This window comes from Cynocephalus volans, chromosome 10 (genome assembly GCF_027409185.1).
Source record: "Cynocephalus volans isolate mCynVol1 chromosome 10, mCynVol1.pri, whole genome shotgun sequence".
In the NCBI taxonomy this organism is placed as follows: Eukaryota; Metazoa; Chordata; class Mammalia; order Dermoptera; family Cynocephalidae; genus Cynocephalus; species Cynocephalus volans.
Window position 1 is genome coordinate 12,716,432 of NC_084469.1, and position 19,177 is coordinate 12,735,608.

Consider the following 19,177-nt stretch of genomic DNA (forward strand, 5'->3'; position numbering starts at 1 on the left):
CAAGTGTCAGCAGAGGCTGTAGTGATGACTAAGGAAGTTGATAAATGGTAGCATATGAAATAGCTACTCACCCTGACAAGCAGCGGAGATTAGTTTACAGGTAGGACATTATGAGAAATATCATCACGACAAAAATGTTTCATTCTAGATTTTAGAACCTCAGGTATTAGCTCACTAAGGTCAAAAAAATTATAAATAATAGAGTTAGAGCTAAATAAACAAATAAGTAAATGTTAGCCCCTTGGAGCGCGTTGTAATTGGTTTTGACCCCTATATTAAAATATATGACCCAGGACATAAGTCAGACCAGATCCCCTTGCTCTCCCTAGTAATCATTTCCAGGGCCAAAAAGCAGACTTGTGAAACTGGGTCCGAGCTGATCCCAGAAAGCAAGATCTACAAGCACGAGGACCCTCTTTTAGGGCTAATTGACATCGCCTGGGGACGCCCCACTCTTTAATAGGTTCTGGCATCACTGGAGATTAACATCCCTAATCTGAAAGGAAAGGAAAGGAAAGGAAAGGAAAAGGAAATAAAATTCCGGTTCTGAAAAGACAGCTGGAAAGATACTGGGCTTCTCAAACTGGGTTTTACATTCCAAAGCAGGCCTAAGGCCAGACACACTACCTGCCAGAGGAAAAGGAAAGCCCCTCTCCCCTTTTCAGAATGAGGCTGGAAAACACAGCTCCCAGGAGGTGGAGTTAGAAACCCAGAGCGTGGCGCCCTGCGGTCCCTGGTCCCTCCGGGAAGGAGAGACACAAAGGGCGCTGGCTCCTGGGAGGCCCCTAAACTGGACGCCAATCCCTCCTTCTAGTCACCACTGGCCGCAGGGTGAGGATGGGGTGGGGGATAAATACTTCTATTCAATTTATTCAGGGGTTAATTATTACTGACCTAAGAGGTTTACGTCCTTTGCTTAATTCTCACAATCATCCTGGGAATTGTGTTATTAGTCCCATATTTCCTTGTCTGCAAAGGGCAGAGAAGAGGCGCAGAGCAGAGCGGGGATGTGCCCAGGCAGCGGCGGGATCAGATTCCCAGGCCGGGGCTCCGCGAGCGCCCGGCTCCTTCCACGGGGGGCGGGCAGAAGCCCACCTGGTCTCGAGCAGGCTCCGCGTCCCTCCCGCGGGCTCCCCGCGCCGCCTGCCGATCCCACCCGGAGCGGGAAGCGCCGCCTCCTCGCGGAGCCCGCGGAGCCCACCGAGCGCGCGACAGGTGCGCTAGGCTCCCCGGGGGCGCCCAGTGTCCCTGCGCCGCGCCTGGTGCCCGCTCCCCGCAGCAGCCGGGCAGGGCGCGCCGCCGCCTCCCGGGCGCTTCCCGGAGGAGGAGCCAGGGGCACCGAGCGGGTGGAGTCGGGAGCCGGGGAACCGTGGAGGCGGATTTCCTGGGCCTGGCTCTCTGGGGTTACCATGGCGTTTGGGAAGAGTCACCGGGATCCCTACGCGACCTCCGTGGGCCACCTGATAGGTAAGGAGGCACGGGGACAGACGCCAGGGCAGGCTTTGGGGCCGCGGGACCCTGATCCCTTCCCGCTTGACTCCGTTCTCTCGGCCTGCGGAGAACAGAGTTGGTCTAAGTTGGAAGAAACTCGTCCCCTCCCCCTGCCACTTTCCCAGGGCACCCGCGTGCCGCCCGGCCCCCTTCGGCACTTCTTTCGGCCGATTCACTCTAGAACCTCCCCTGCCCCCCACCCCCCGCAAAAGTGTCCCTCCCTTTGGATGCCCCCTGGGAAGTGGAAGCAAACAGGTGAATCACTGCGTTCAGGCGCACAGTGTTTGGGCCTGAACAAGGAGAGACCGGAAACTTCTCGACCAGAGGACGGTTATTCATGCAGTGCGTTCCCTCGAGGGCACTGTGTCGTTACGCCCGCTGTACAGATGAGGAAAAGAAGGCTCATGGGTGTGACCTCACCGTGAGGGACACGTCTCTCCAAACCCAGTTTTCCCTAGCGCAAAGCCAAACTCATACAACCTGCGTTGCTTCTCTGGGTTGAAAAAAGAGAATGAAAATGCCAGGCATTGGAGTGAAGGAACGGGGAGCCAAAGAGCCACCTGGGGTCATAGAGGCCTCTCGCAGGCCACCAGGGACCCAGCAGGCATCGACCTAAATCATTTCCCTCCCTTGGCTGTGCTCTGAATCATGCATGCGCCAGCTCCCTTCTCCCTGATTCCTCCCTTGGGATCCCGGTGAGCCTGATGATGTCCGGAACTTCGTGGGGTGATGAAATCTTGAGAACCTGGCGGTTGTAGTAAGGAAGCTCAGATTTGGAGAGGTTAGGTTGCAGCTTAATTAACTGCTCAATTAAGCGTGACATTGAAGACCGCCCTTAACCTGAACCTTAGTTTCCACATCTTTATAAGATTGTAAGATTGACGAGAAAATGCTTTCTAAACCGTTGATGGCTACACCTTGTTGATTACTGGATATTAGAAATGGATTCAGACTCCATCGTCGATATGTAAACGAAACTTCAGCGATACATCTGATTAATTCTTGAATTCTGTAAACATTTGCTAACTGCCAGCTATATGCCTGGACCTGGGCCATGCACTGGTGACATGGTCTCAAACCTCAGGGACTGACCTTCTTTCAGGGAAGACGAATCCAATTTGGTAGTAACTACTTTACGGTACCCTTGGTACCTTTGCAGTACAAGAAAAATGCAAAACACACAATTCTTATGAAAAGGGAGAAATGAACTCTGCTGTGGCTTTTGAAGGGTGAATAGGAGTTTTCTAGGAAGATAAGAAGGTTGGGAGGAAGAACAAGGAATGGGAAGGAGACATCTGGCAGACGGCACAACAGTATTTACCTGATAGCACAAGGTTAGTCAGTTTTGTCCTTTCAGTGCCAAATTCAAATAGCTCTTTATTTCTCTGATAGGAAGCAAACTTAATTTTAAGGTTCCCCCAACCAAGCCATTATTCTTTCTTCCCTTTTTTATCCTTTTTAATTCTTTTCTCTCCATTCCCTCCAGGACGCTGTGTTTTCATGCTTAGGGATCTTCTTTCTCACAGCCAAATCTTAAGCTGTTCACGTTGGGTGTTCTATTATCCTTCCCAGATAGCATTTTGTATCCTTTAAGGGGATGTTTGGAGAGGGAAAAATACCCGATTATTTAATGGTGGGTTCCAGATACAGAAACATTCAAGTCTGCCTGGTGCAGCTTTGGTTAGTATAGGTGCCTGAAGTGAGTTTGCTCAGTAGTTCTGATCTCTCTTTTTCTCAACCACCACCTCCCCCAGGAGAGTAAACGATTTTAAAAAACAAACCCTGGGATCAAACAACTTAGATTTAAATGCCAATTCTACCTTGTACTGGTTGTGTAACCTTGGGTAATTTCCTTAACCTCTCTGAACTTCTGTTTCATCACTTCTAATAGTGGGTTAAATGAGATTGCATGAGATAAAATAGCATTGTGAAGTTCACGTTGTAGGCAGCTATTCAATAAGCCATAGTTCGTTTTCTGAAAGATAGGCAGATGGAGATTTAGCCGGACTGTCTGTTGGCCAGGTGTTATGCTTGCCGTCTTTATTAATAGGTCACCCATTACTGTTTTAATAGCAGCACTCTGGACTTGGGTTCTGATTGATTCCTGAATTACTGGGAATTGTTCAGGGGGGAAAAAGTCACTTTGCCTTTTGGTAGTATAAACTAGTGCACCCTAGGCAGATTATTTCAGGAAAACGGGACTTTAGCTCAGACTCAACACAACAGCTTTTTCTTTGCAGAAAAGGCTACATTTGCCGGAGTTCAGACTGAAGACTGGGGCCAGTTTATGCACATCTGTGACATAATTAACACTGCCAGGGATGGGTGAGTACAGTGTGGTGTTCATGCATTTGTCTCTGATAAGAAGCATCAGAACGACAGCGCATTTTCTCTTGCCAACTCTTTGGTTTTCTTGTTGAAAGAGTGTTTTCATCATCCCTTAGGCACCCTCTACCTTAGAGAGGACATGTCAAGTTGAAATATTGGAGCAGCTGCTTGCTTCAGACTGTGGAATATCTGAAAATCCATTATAATTTTTTTTCCTCTTCTCTTTGCTTTTTCTTTAATAGTTACAAATTTTGTGCCTATGAGGTTCAACTTCCTTGTTTTTTTAAAAAAAAAAGATTGAAAAAAGAGAGATCGTTTCTTTCTTTGCTCCTGATTGCCAAAATTTTCTGTAACTAAAAAATATAATCAAGAAGCTCATTGATTCCTGGTGGTGACCTATCTCTGGGCAAATCATCTTTATTAACCAGGGAACAGTCTAACAGTCTTTTTTCCTCCCTGTCACAGGACAATTATTTTTTTCTGAAAGCCAGTTCACCAATGTTCATGCTATGTTCTTAAATGATGTGCTATCTTTTGTTATGCTTTTTAAACTTTGGAGAGTCGAGGTTTTAAAGAAAGTCATTAAACCGGGCCAACTATTTTGAATTTAGTCAATTACAGATTATTACAAAGGATAAAGTTTTATTAATTTTCCTGTGCCTGTTAAAGTGATAACTGACAGAAAAAGAGATTTAGTTTAGATTATGTTGATGAAGAAAAAAATTATAACTTAATTATTGATTATGTATCAGTGGATAGTGCTTATGGTTAGTACTTTGAAGTGTTTATAGTTTTTTCCCTATAATCTTGTTTACCACGTTTCGTTCCTCTATGAACCTTTGCTTTGTCAATAATATCAATTTCTTCATTGATAATACAAAAAGTGAATCTTATAAAGTAAAATTTGACCTTCTCCTTATAAATAGTTCTTACTTCATACCATAAAATTGTAGCATATCAGAAGCTGACCTAGTATGTTATAAATCATGCTACATGTGATTGCTCAGATGGGGTGCTCAGGAAATACTAACAGTCTTCTTTAAAATGGTAACCTTCATTGTTTTGGAAGTTACGGTTCCTGTGACCTGGTTCTGTGCATTTATGGAGGGATATGGGCATGAGCACATTTCATCGGTAGTGCTTTCTAAGTAATTCTTTTACATAAATATTTTATTTGATTCTCACAAGAGGGTAGGTGGTATTGTCTGCCTTTATGTGGGAAATTTAGGTGTGAGAAGTAATCCACTTTGAGTCACACAATAGAACCAAGGCCTTGGTCTTCTGTTCCTTAACTATTCCTCTTTCCACAATACATATTACTTTTCAGAGACACTCCTTGTTTTCAGCAATGCCTAAATTGGTGATTTCAGTGTATTTATTTGCCATAGGCCAAAAGATGCAGTAAAAGCTTTGAAGAAAAGGATATCCAAAAACTACAATCATAAGGAAATTCAACTTACCTTGTCAGTAAGTACCATAATGTTATAATTAAGAATCTGGGATTTCCCAACCTATAGTCCCATTTTTAATCCTGGGTTAAAAAAAAAAATATTCTGAGATAACTAATAGGTTAGTAAAGAGTTATGTACAGTATGAGTTTAAATTCTTCACTGGGAATTGCAGAATAGAGAGAGAGTTCCATTGATTGTAATAGCATTTAATTTTTTGGAAAGAGAATGTTCGTGGAGAATTGATTTTTTCCTGATCAGGAGATAGGAACTGGTGGTTAAAAACTTGTATTATAAATGCTGAATCAGTTAAGAAGTTTGTGTATGCATTAATTACCCATAATTTAAGATGGGGAGAACTGAAGTCTTGAAGAGTCCTCCCTGTTAAGCTTCGTACCTCACTTGAACACCTTTGGGGAGTCCTAAGGTGCTGGTAGCTCGTTAAGTTTCAGCTAAGTTCTGCTGCCTGGTAGTATTTGGAGCATGTTCATTGTTATCTAAGCAATTCTCCTTTGTGCCATATTGTGCATGATTTGGGTGTGGACTCTTAATTGATGTGTTCCCATTTCCCCCCCATCCTTGTCCATATGACCTCTTCAGTCACGTGGGTGAGTTGCCTTTTTGACCTTAGTATGTGTTGCAAGTCCTGCCTGCTGCCTGAAAGTGAGCGGTGTGGCTTCCCACTTTCTTCTGCATGCCTTCATTCACCTCAGCCTGGCCCCAGACCACGCATGGCTATGGCACTAATCAGGCAGCATCACACTGCTCTTTGGAGCTTTGAGAGTGTTTATCGAGAGGGCTGTGAGGCAGATGTGAGCATAGCTCCTGATTTCTAGTTTCATGTCCAAGGAAATTTACTGCTTCTTGCCTACTTGGAGACTGAGAAGAACAAACTGAACGGTTTTTGTCATGCAGTCACTGAAGAAACCCTTCAAGTTGGGTTCTAACTATAGTTTTAGAGGCATTTTCCTCCTTCACCTTTTTTTGACCTCTTGCCTGTCCTTAACTCATGGCAGCCACCTCAGGAAAGTCACCAAATGGAGGAAACTGTAGAGAGAGGAGTGAGGCACATCTGTAGAAACACCAGAACCGTGGGTCAGTAATGATAAGAAATGCCTAGCTCTGGACAACCCTGTGAAGTAGTTGTATTATTAACCTCATTTCACAGATGAAGAAACGGAGACTAAGAGAGGTTTAGTAATTTTTCCAAGGTTAAATGCCTATTATGTAGCATAGACAGGGTTTGAACCCAGTCCTCAGAGTCTAAATTCCATGCCCTTGCGCCACACCACTTTGCTTCTCAGAATGAGCCAAGCCTCTTAAAAAAAAATGGGCCCCTGTGTTTTATTTGCCTTCAGCTCCTTTCTGTATGGTGCAGGGCCAGTTATGTCACGTGTTGACTGAATTGACGATTAAGTGCCCTCCTCCCCCACACCTCGTCAATCTCTCCTAGTATACAGAAGACTCAGTAGCTAATGGAAGGTACTGTAGAGCTGGGGCAGAGAGATGCATCTATGGGCCCTAAAATGAACTGGGTCTAGGCTATCTCATGGCTGCAGAAGGTTAGGAGGCTTGAGTGAGGAAGATAAGGGCGGAAGATGAATTTATGTCACCCTCTCTCTCTGTTTCAGCAGGGGGTATTGTTTTTGTTTACCCTTTATAATGGTGTGCTTCCTTCTCCACCATGTCCAGCCTACTTGACTTTGGGTGGTTGCTTCTTATCCCCATCTCATCTCTTCCTCCGTCGTGGTCCCTTCTGCTGAGGATGGACCAGGGCCCTTCCCTGAGGAAGTTGAGTTCCAGAGTGCTGTCCCTCTGGCCCTTCATTTCTTTTTGGGCTCCCACTCTTCCTTCCTTTCAGGTCGTCTAACCTCTCACCTCTCACTGCCAGCTGTGCACGTTCCACCTCAGATAACTGCAGCTTCTCCACCTCATGATTTTCATAGCAGTATGTGAGAACAAGAGAATATAGAATCTGCACCTAAATGAGGGTGAGAGTCACAGGTCAGGGGTCAGAACACACCTTCATTGTCAGGGTTAGCGTTCATTAAGGTCAGGGAAAATGCCTACTTTCTCTTGGATTTTCATTTAAATAGGCCTTTGATTCCTGATATCTTCAGGCAGATTTCCCCAAGCTGTGTATTTAATGGCCCAGTCACCTCGCCTCAAACTACTCATGGCACTGCAGAGGTGGGCTGAGAGGCCTCAGAACTGACTTTAATATTCACTTAAGCCAAACTTAATTATAAGGTAAGTTAGTCACAGAATCACCCAATGTCTGTCAAAGGCAATGATAAGTTTACCAGTAAACTTTTAAAAAAGTAATCGTGTATATGACATTTTCATTTTATTACTGTGAAGTGATGAGAACCTGTCAAAGTCAATAATAAGTGTTCTTTATATTACCTGTCATTTCAGGTTTTTCATTGACTTGTTAGCCTTGATTAGGTCTCTGATGAAATCTGACTACTATGATTTCCTACCATCAGTTGTGGAGTGGTTTTGTCAAGAAGCCAGTAGTTTTGTTTTTTTAAAACACATTTTGTTACCAGGCTTTATTACTCTGAGCCAGAGATTGGGCTTTTCTTGAATAAGTCAATTGTGATAAATCTCAGCAAGGTACTACTACTATGGTGAAATGGAAAGTGGTTGAATGGGTTTCTGAGAATCAATTAATTAATAGGCCTCTGTGGAATACCAACTAAGTGGTGAGCTGTGGGGGTTTCAGAAGACTTGCAAAAATGTGGCTGTCCCTCCAGGGGCTTGTTGCAGTTAGAGAGAGTGAGAAGACTGAGTTCTTTCCTAGACATGTCATCATAGGGTATGGTAGCCATGCCTTCCTTGGTATGGTCACTGTGAGTGGTCCAGGCACAGTCTTTAGCTCTGATGGACCTGAAATCTGGTTGTTGTTACTGTGCCTGGTTTAGAAATTTACTATGAAAAATAAAACTGCCAAGTAGCTCTTTTTCTTCCAGTCCTCTCTGAAGAGTACCCTATCAGCTAGTCAACACCTTCTTTCCTACTAGGAAATTCTCCTCGAAGCAGGTGATCCAAATAGTTACTATTTATTGAGGTCTTGTTTTGTGTCAGGCTCTTTACACACATTATATTTCATTTAGTCTTTATAACAAGCTTCCAAAGGGATCTATCGTGCCCATTTTGCAGACAAGGAAATGGAGGCTTAGGACAAGTGATTTGCCCAAGCCAGGCACAAAAGGAGATCAGTGAAGCCTAGAGTCACCCACTTTAGTCTCTCTTGGTCCCTTGGCTCCTAAGTTCTCTAACCCAGCCCAGGCTATAAATTCTTAGCTGTCCTGTTTCCAAAGATAGCTTATCTGAACACACTTTTGCACCAAAGCCCAGTTTCAAAATATATAAAAACAATATATTTAATTTTTCCAATTGGACACAGTAGGTTTTATTACTTATCTGAGTGGGCTGAGGGGTGGAATTGGTACTGGTGGCATAATGGAGGAGGTGATACAGAAGTAATGAGTCCTGACATTCTGGATTCCAGCAGGAAAACAGAGGGCATGGTTTCTGGTCTCCAGATTCTAACATTCTCAGCATTTCATGTTGATTTTCTGATTTTGTGCATTTACCTCCTGGGAATGTTACCCATTATCATAAAATCTTGGTCCCCCAAAGATAAAAATTGGTTTGTAGAATATTTAGCAAGAAATTCACCGTTCATTTTGCTATTAGGGAAAGTGAGACTTGGAGAGTGACTTCACCGATGTCATGTTCTCCTTATTGTTTGCCTAAGACCGCGCAACCAGTTGGGTGAAGTATTTCTATAGAAATACTCACGATGAAATAGAAGCACTTTTCTTCTCAACGTTGTACCCATTAAAAACTCATTGTAATACTCTATCAAGCTAAATGTCATTTGTTATTCAATTTTTCAGCTTTGTGTAACTAACTTGTATTAGTGTAGATTCATCTTAAATGTTTTGGATTTTGTTTTTATTTTCTTTGCCTTAAAGGTTTTCCCTGCGTTTCACATAGCTGCATGTACTCAGCTTCCATATTTTCTGATTACCTTCTTGGTCACATTGACTTAAAACTCTACCTTTCATACCTGCTGCTGCTTTTTGTATTGCCGTTAGAGTGACACTCAAGATGCAGAGCACAGCATAAAGTCAATTTTCAGAGCTTCTTTCCTGCAGAGGTGATTGTACCTATTCTGGTCATGTTATGATTTCTGTTACTTCTCTAACTTGAGGTGGTAGCATGGAAACTAGAGATTTAATTTTGTTTTTAGATCATTTTTAAAAATCTACTGTCGGCATGCAATTCTTCAATATTCTTTTTTAGTCCAGATTCTGCTCATGTTGCTTTATTGAAAATAGTTTTTTCAAGGTGAGTAATAACCCCACTAATCAATAAACCCAGTTGAGTTTTTCTCAGTTTATATTCTTAACTATTAAACACCCCATCTTCCTGGAAACTACTTTTTGACTTTACCAGTGTTCTCCTTCTTGTGTTCTTTATTTTCTGTTGGTTACTCCTTGATTGCTTTTTTTGAGTGTCCTCTGGCCTGTGTGATAGGTCAGCCCGAGTGTTCCAGCCACCCTCTTCCCTGCTGCTCACAGGCAGCCTGGATGACTCACTTTTGGCCCTTCACTCTCCTGAACTGTAGCTGTGCATGTACAGCTCCCTGCTAAACATCCCCTGGAATGTCCACTAATCCTTCTAAACTCAAAGTATCTTCATTTCAACCCATCATTTTTATCTCTAGACCAGTCAGTCATACCACCCCACCCACTTCCAAATTTCCATCAAAGGTGCCATCAGTCGCATGCAGAATGCAAGTCACTTAACTTTCAGCCTTCTTCTTTCTTCGGCACTCAGTCATTCAGAGTTCTTCCTTCCCAGTTCTCTCATGACTTTGCCTTCCTTGTACCCATGTCCTCTTAGTTCAAGCCTTTTCTGCATCATGCCTGTACTAGTGGGTCCCTCCTGGATCTTTGTGTCATTCCAGGTTTTCTCACCTTTCACTTCCTTTGTAGAGTGTTACCTGACAACCTTTTTAGAATATTACTTTGCATATGTTAATCTTTTCTTGAAGTTGAGGGTAGGGGTGTGATGGTAACAAACTAACAAAAACCTCTCAGTGGCTTCTTAGTGCATTGAGGATAATGTCCAAATGCTTTACACTGGCCACACAAATTTCTCTGCAGTCTGGACGATGCTGCAACAGACTTTTTCCACCCTACCTCTCCAGTGTCCCCAGTTTGCCTATATCAAGCAGCCTCTACTAGAGACAAACCAGAGTACTTATGTCTCCCTCATAAATCATACCACTCGTTGCCACTTTTATTTGTTTTCATACCACTTATCTGTCTAGAATGCAGCTCCATGCTTATTTTGACTTAGCCATTTTTCAAAGCTCAGTTTAGGGTCAGCCTTTTCCAAAAGTGTTGTAAGACCACCTGGCCCTAAATAACCAAACTTGCCTATAAAGGTCTATAGCTAGGGCAACTGTGTAATGTATCATCCTAGCCAGGACATTTTTGAGAGTAAAAGGGTGTGTCATCATTAATAAAGCCAGGACAACAGGAATAGACCAGGACTGCCCTGGATAAGCTGGGACAGATGTTACACTGTCCGGAGCCCATGTGTTTTGCTTGCACTTTCTGTTCAGCACTTGGTATTTACTACCTTGTGTTGCTGTTAATGCTCTTATGATTGTGTCCTGCCTCCCCGACATGTCTATCCTCAGTGACATTACACTTAACACTACCTCATATCCCTAGAACCTAAGATTTTTGCATATATTTTAGTAGTCACTAAATTATTTTTCTTCATTTGAATGCTGGTGGAAATCATTATTTAACAATTTTTGCCTTATATTTAGGAGGCAGTTTTGCCAGAGATATATAGTGTTTAATTTTTCTCTCTGATTTTAGCTTATTGACATGTGCATGCAGAACTGTGGTCCAAGTTTCCAGTCTCTGGTTGTGAAGAAGGAATTTGTTAAAGACAGTCTAGTTAAGTTGCTGAATCCCAGATACACCTTGCCATTACACATTCAGAATAGAATCTTGAATTTCATTAAGGTAAGTCTGTTGTATACTTCATGGGATGGTGAATTTCTAAGATTAGGGACATAATGGCATACCTCCTGATTATTTCAGTGATCCTTTATATACCTAAGATTGATCCAGAAAACAGTTTTGCTGTTTTGGTTTCTGTTTAATAATAATTTCTTGGCATCAGATGGTGCCCATTTTCAGAAGAATTTGTAGTCATTTCCCGACTTTCCTCACAATTTCTATTGTATGCATGTCAGATAGGAAAGACAGTGATGTGTATGTTCATTTTGCAGGTGTGGAAACTGTTCTAGAGTTGACAACTGACTAGTTTAAAATTACTTGGCAAAAGAGCTATTGATGCTATTGTAGAATCTACTAATTTTGGATTCAGTATAGCAAAAAATAATTGATAATATCTATCCTAGGGTTTCATTAAGATGTCGAAGCATGGTTGTCTGATGATCTGAAATATTTTATAATATTATTCTAACCTTTGAAAATGAACGTTTTTGTCTATGGCATTCAAAAGTAGCTTTCTCTTACTGAGTAAGGTACATAATTGTCAATCTCTCATTTTTTTTTATCACGCCCTTAAGAATTGTGTTTGTTTTTATTGCTTTTTTAACTCTGGAACTTTCCATCTCTCGAATTCAGACGTGGTCACAGGGTTTCCCAGGAGGTGTGGATATAAGTGAAGTGAAAGAAGTGTATCTGGACCTGCTTAAGAAAGGTGTTCAGTTTCCTTCCTCAGATGCAGATGCAGAGGCTGAGACAGTAAGACAGGAGGTAGGAGACCTTTCTTTCATCCATGTAGAGTATGATAGTATATTAATTGGGTCTTTTCGCATTGCAAGGGACAACCCTAGCTCCACTCAGCTTAAGCAAAATGATTAATTCATGAGAAAGATATTGTGATATCTCATAGAATACCTGAGGCTGAGGACCTTGCTACTCATTGTGATTTGGGGTATAATCTGGGAGCTTGTTAGGCATGCTCAACCCTAGACTAAATCAGAATCTCCCTTTTTACAAGATTTTCAGATATTTTCTCTGCACCTTAATGTTGAGAGGCACTTGCCTAGAGTGCTTTGGGTTCTCTACCAATGGTTGGAGATGAGGCATTGACTCGGGGAGGTATTCATTGGTGAAGAAGGGGGATACCTTGCCAGTGGTGGCTTAAAAAGACTTGAAATGAACTGATTTACCATTTGTTTTTAACAGCTCAGAGAGAGGGCAGCAATAATAGCACATGGCAGTTTATCATATAGACCCTTGGTAAAAACCAAGCATTTTATTAAATTGAAATTCAGTTAAGAGTTGTAATAGCATGGGCCGAGCCCGTGGCGCACTTGGTAGAGTGCGGCGCTGGGAGCGCTGCGACGCTCCCGCCGGGGTTTGGCCGGTGCACTCACTGGCTGAGTGCCGGTCACGAAAAGGACAAAAAAAAAAAAAAAAAAGAGTTGTAATAGCAGCCACGTTTTATTGATTACCTACTTCCTTATGGGTGTGTCATTTGCTTAGCTCTCTTCTCAACATACTTACAGGTCATACACTTGATGGTTTACACTGGGCTAACCCCCTCTACTCAGGACTTTGGTTGAGAGTCCTTGGGACAGATGAATGGATAAACTGGGCTTGGGGTGGCTGTGTTAATTCAAATACTATTTGCATATTTTGCACTCATAGACTGCTCAGATCTCATGCAGCCCACCAGCATCAGTCCCTACTGCACCGGCTCTTCCTCCTGTAATTGTTCCCAAGAACTCAACTATTTTATTGGTCCCAGAACAGGTAACAACAGCAACAACTGTATTTATGGATGTCTTTTTCTAAGTTCTAATCATTTTATGTACAATTTATTTTTTCTTCCTAATAACATTATGAGGAGTAGATACATTACTACCCACATTTTATAGAGGAGGAAACTGAGGCTTAGTGATACTGTCTGACTTATTACAGTTCAGTTTTAAGTGGAATTAATCCCATGGATTCTGCCTGATTCCAAAACCCAAGCTTTTAAGTAAGAGTTATGCTTGGCTAGTGGCTTTTGTGGCTTTGTGAAACCTTGGCTGTGGACTGGATCTTGTGTCAACCAGCTGATTCCTGTTGCTCCTTGTAGGGCTATTTGTATATCACTTCAGAGAGCTAAGTGGTAGTCTTATTACTTGTATTAATTGTGCCATCTGAATTACATTTACTTCTTTGTTTATATCTGTTTACCAAAGGTCCAAATAAGCAATTATTATGTGAAGTTCATTTCCGTCCTGCTATATGGGAACTATCATTGAATACTTTGTATTATTATTATTCAATATTTCTGATATAAAAATCCATGTGATTAAATTTCTCTTAGAATTTAACCCAGGAAAAAAGTGTTTCTTTATTCTTCATCTTAATATTTTACATTTGTAAAATAACTGTATATATATTTATATAAATTTAAATATATGTTTGAAAATATTACATTTTGCAGAAGCATTTTCTTTTCCGGCAAATGTCCCGGGAGCAGGAAAAAAAGGTAGCCATTCTTTCTGTCACACTTAACCGACTGGTGATTAATTGTGTTACTCTCTACAGATTGGAAAATTGCACAGTGAGTTGGATATGGTGAAAATGAATGTGAAAGTGATGTTCACCATATTGATGGAGAATGCTCCTGGGTCCGAAAACCATGAAGACATAGAGCTTCTGCAGGTATAAGTGCTTTTTCAGGGACAATCAGTTGAAGTGTCTCATGAAGTTATTCTTCTAAACTTTGAGCTTTGGAGATGGAAGCCCCTTAATATTGTCAAGTCTATCCTTTTGCATCCTGACATCAATTGATTTCTAAACGTAACAAAAAGATCCAAGAGTGACTTTATCAGATATGCCGTACTATCTTAGAAATGGTCCTTATCCTCTTGCAACAAATAATTTGCTTAATTTATAGCCTTGATCATATATAATCTAGTCTCTAATTGTTTTAAGTGTATAAAAATTCTCTCTATATCTCTTCAACAAACATATTGAGTAACTATGATGTGGTAAGGGATGCAGAAATGAGAAGCAGGCTGTCCTAGTCCTTAAGAACGGATGTCTAGTGAGCGATATCAGTATGTAAACAACAAACATAATAAGGTATTATAGATGCTATAATATCAAACTTGTTAAGGATGGAGATAAGGAGAAAGATGAAGATTGTAGGAAATGCTTAGATGGAGGCAGTATTCAGGCTGTAGAGGAACAGGTGGACAGGGCAGTCTGTGGCCTTCCAACACCTTCCTCTATGTTGGTTCATTGATGTTCCTGTAAAGTACTTAGTTACTTTTTCCTTCTACTGGTTTGTTCTTTTAATTATCATTTTTAAATTTTAAAACTTATTAATTTTAGAAGCAGTTAGGAAAAAATCAGTTTCTAAGTCTTTTTTTCCCAGACAAGTTAAGGGCCTTATCATATTTTTACTTTTCTCAGATTCCCACTCCCCACTTCTCATGCTGGTGTCATCTTTCCTTTAACTTCTTAGATTGTTATGAACAACATTTTTCTTGCTCATTTCAGAAACAAAAAATTATTAAGAATTTTCTCAACAACGCTTCTTGTATTTCACTGCTATGTCTTTGTATCATTTCTTTTTTCTTTGCTAAACTACATCCATCCATTAGTGTTAAACTTTGAGTGTTTGTATGTCTAGAAATGTCTTTTTGTTGCCATGATAAATGCTAGATTAGCTAGATTTAGGATTCTAGGTACAAAATTCTTTTTCTTAATTCCTTTAAAGATCTTGTTCTATTGTTCTTGTGCGTGCAATGTTGCTGATGAAAAGTATGATTGTTTTGATTCTTTCTCCTTTGTTTTATGTTTTTTTCCTCTGATAGCATTTGTGTTTTCTCTCGACTTTAATATATTTGAAATTTTGCTATACTATGTGAAAGGATATGTATGCACGTATGTGCGTATGTATGTTTCCCTTACTTATCCTGCTTAGTAGTTGCTAGGCCTTTTGTCCTTTCAACTTATGTGTATTTTAAATTCTAGGAAATTTTTAGGTCTTCATTCAGACATTGTCTTTCTACCATTCTTTCTGTTCTCTTCTTATGGAACTTTTTTTAGATAATGAAACTTTCAGTTGGATTCTTCCATTTCTCAACATTTCTTTTATACTTTTTATCTCTTTATTCTTTTGTGAGTTAGTTCTGGGAAAATTTTTCTATTCGATGTATTCTCTAAAACTTGTGCATCAGGTTGTCTATTTTTAGCTCTTCCAATACATGTTTTATTTCAACAATTACATTTTTTACTTAAAAAATTCATTTGGATTTGTATAATAGTTTGTTTGTTTGTTTGTTTGTTTTGTGGTTGCCCATTTCTCCTTTATCTTTCTAAGGATAGTAATTATTTTTAATATTGCTTTCCTGTTTGCTCTGTGGATTCTCCTTTCTTGGCTGCAAATTCATTTGATTGTCACCTCTTTCATTTGCATTCTTCAAATGTCTGGCTGGATCGCTGATAGTGAGCTTATTTTGGTGTGAGATTCTCTGCCATCTGGTCAGCATTTTCTGCTGACCTAGTTCACCTGTGCCAGCGTGAGGATGTAATTGCTGTGGCTCGTGCTTGGTACTGTTTTCAGAGCAGGGGGTATCAGCATGGGTTATACTAGGTGAGATACAACGATAGTTGGTCTTCTGGGTTATATGCTTCCTACTTATTTATTTATTTTTTCTGGATGCTACCAGCACTTGGAATCAATACTCTATCTCTCTGTCCTAATTATTGTTCCCACCTGGAAACACTACTCTTGCCTCAGCTATCTGGTCTCAAATGGGGAAAGAAACAGGAGTATGGATTGTTTTGCCTGACTGTTTCACTGCCATACCTCAGTCAATCAGTTAGTTGCACTATGTGCCATCTTGTTCCCAGCTTCTACAGTCTTTCAGCATGGAGCACCCTTTTATTCTCTCCATGTTCTGTGGCAGTACTCATTGTGGACAATCTTGAATGTCCTGCCTTATGCTTTCCTCTAATTCAGAAACCAGCAAACTATGGCTTGTGGGTCAAACCCAGGCCTTGCTCTGTTTTTGTGCTGTCTGCCAGCTCCACGGGGTTTGCTAAGGGGTTGTTTTGAAAGGGTTGTTTAAAACATAAAAATAAAAACAAACAAAACTAGAGATCATTTCTCAAACTATCTATATAAGCCTATACCCACAGACTAAGATACACCTCTTAAAGAAGTTGGCAACCCTTACCCCACTATTAAAGGATGTGAATTTGTGGTATCTTTCAGGTGTGTAGGGATGAGAGGAGGATTTAAAACCACAGCTTAGGGCTGGCCAGTTAGCTCAGCTGGTTACAGCACAGTCTTTAACACCAAGGGCAAGGGTTCAGTTCCCCATATGGGTCAGCTGCCCAAAAAAAAAAAAAAAAAAATAGAGATAAAACCACAGCTTGGGAGCATAAAGTTCCAGAGGAGGTAAGATCTGATCTGTACAGGTTATTGAGGACCTTTATACCATGCCAAACAGTGGGCTTGATTAGGGTGGCTATAGGGAACTATTAAAAGGGTATAAGCTGAAAAACCAGATCAGGGTACATAACCAGATCAGATATTAGAAAGGTCCTTCTGGTGACACTGAGATGATGAGTTTTGGGGAAGCAAGACAAAACTCTAAGAAGCAACTTGAGAGCGTTTCTCATTGGTCTTATACTGTGTTCTATGGATGGAAAATGACATCTGTGATTAAATAAGTTTGCAGAAACAATTGCCTACTATATTTCTCCTCTTGAAGGTTCATAAAGTTCTTTGGGATACTAAAATCTTTAAGAGTCTTTGTCTAACCCAACATTTGCAAACTGAGTTGAAAAAAAATCTCCATTTGCTGAGAACAAATCAATATTTTGAATCAGTGGCTTTAAGTGTATTATTATTTTTAGAATATTTTACTTAGGAGCATTATATCATTTTGCTAAGGATTCTTGGGAGTCTTGGCCTTGGGCGTATTATTTACTATCAGTGGACTGACTTTCTGTGTGTGTAAAATGAAGAACTTAGATGATACTTAGTAAAAAAAAAAAAAAAAAAAAAAAACCCAGTAATATTAAACATATCCTATTTGTATAGGAAATTTTTTCATTAAATGGAGTTTATATGTAGTAATCCTGAAAGGATGAGTCGACACCAGTTGACGATCCACCGGAGAGAGCTCGTTTATTAGGCAGCACACACACACATATATATAGGGCTTCTAGGGAAGGCTGATTGGCTTAAAATACAATCCCTACTTAGAGGGCAACCAGCGACATGATGGGGTGTGGCTGAGAAGGACTTATGTGATCAGGGTGTGATCCCTTGGGGCATTTAGGATCTTACAAATCCTTTTTAAAAATCCACAATTGGAAGCTTTTATCTGTAGAAACATTGTAACTCATGATGCTAACAAGTGGGTAAAACTAAAATTTTAAAAATTAAATATCAAAGTAAAAGGGTATGTGGCAGATAATATTTTTTAAAAATGACCACAGCAGTATTTTTAGTTCCACATGGCCTTTCCATACCTTTTGGAACTCTAAAATGAAATGATTTATGACTTTTCTCTCATATTCTCATCCATCTATGGCAAACAGTCCTTCAGTAAAAATGTACACTGAAACCTGTTATTTAAATATGTGGATCCAGTTTCATATTTTATTCCATTCCGTAGTGCACTGAAATGCGTTTTTGTCTCAGAGTCTTTGGGTGGAGATGTTTGGTTGAATTTTATAAGGATAATGCTAATTTGTTGCTTTGCTGTTTTAATGGCAGAGCTCAGAGTTGTGTATTGCCTTGAATAATAAAGAGACTTAGGTTATAAATCAGCTTTTAGAATACTGCTCATGGCCAATTCAAGTTGAATGGGTTCTGGCATCGGATCAGCTTGTTCAGAGACTATTGAATGTGTAACCCTATTTTTATTTTTATGCTTTTTGTTAATAACATATAAAGATCTGGTGTGGGAGTGTTATTCTTAATTTTTTTGAAAAGCATTTGAATTTTTTTAAGCTAAATAACTCCACTGCTATTGATCTAAATTAGCCATTTGAAAGGGGCATTTATGTACACTCACAGTGTGTTTCCTCTATTTAGTTCCAGAACATTTTCATTACCCGAGATAACCACTTGTCTGCTTTCTGGCCAGATCTGGAACTTGGGGAAGACAAAAAGGGAGAGAGACTACTTAATGGGCATGAGGTTTCCTTTTGGGGTGAAAACCAATTCTGGACATTTTATACAAATGGAATCTACAATATGTAACCCTTTTTGTCTGTCTTCTTTCACTTTAATGTTTTCGAGGTTCATCAATATTATAGCATGTATCAGAATATCATTCCTTTTATGACCTACTAATATTTAATTGTATGAGTATACCACATTTTATTTATCCATTCACTAGTTGGTAGACATTTGGGTTGTTTTTACCCTTTGGCTATTGTGAATAATATTGCTTATGAATATTCTAGTACAGGTTTTTGTTTGAATACATATGTTCACTTCTTTTGAATGTCAGCCTAAGAGTAGAATTTCTGGGTCATATAGTAACTTCATGATTAACTTTTCGAGGAACAATCAAACTGTTTTGCACAGTGGCTACACCATTTTACGTTCCTACCAGCGATGTACTAGGGTTCCGATTTCTCCACATCCTCATCAGCACTTATTATTGTCTGTTGTGTTTTGTTTTCGTCTTTACTTTTTTAAATAGCCATCTAGTAGTTGTGAGGTAGTATCTCATTACAGTTTTAATTTGCATTTCCTTAATGACTAATGATGTTGAGCATCTGTATTATAGGTTTTTGTCACCTCTCTTCCCCTGGGTGGCGGAGATGCAAAAAGGATTGCTCAAAGCCCATTTCTTAGCAGTG

General features: G+C 40.3%; 1 protein-coding gene across 1 annotated transcript in view; it reads left to right on the top strand.

Moving 5' to 3' along the window:
• Positions 1 to 1,404: 1,404 nt before the first annotated feature.
• TOM1L1 (target of myb1 like 1 membrane trafficking protein) overlaps positions 1,405 to 19,177 on the top strand; it is a 40,138-nt gene continuing 22,365 nt past the window's right edge. The window contains exons 1-7 of the mRNA XM_063110235.1: positions 1,405 to 1,467; positions 3,732 to 3,816; positions 5,208 to 5,286; positions 11,180 to 11,329; positions 11,960 to 12,091; positions 12,992 to 13,096; positions 13,883 to 13,999. Coding sequence (XP_062966305.1) covers positions 1,410 to 1,467; positions 3,732 to 3,816; positions 5,208 to 5,286; positions 11,180 to 11,329; positions 11,960 to 12,091; positions 12,992 to 13,096; positions 13,883 to 13,999 — 726 coding nt within the window. The 5' untranslated portion in view covers positions 1,405 to 1,409. The remainder of the gene's footprint in view (positions 1,468 to 3,731; positions 3,817 to 5,207; positions 5,287 to 11,179; positions 11,330 to 11,959; positions 12,092 to 12,991; positions 13,097 to 13,882; positions 14,000 to 19,177) is intronic.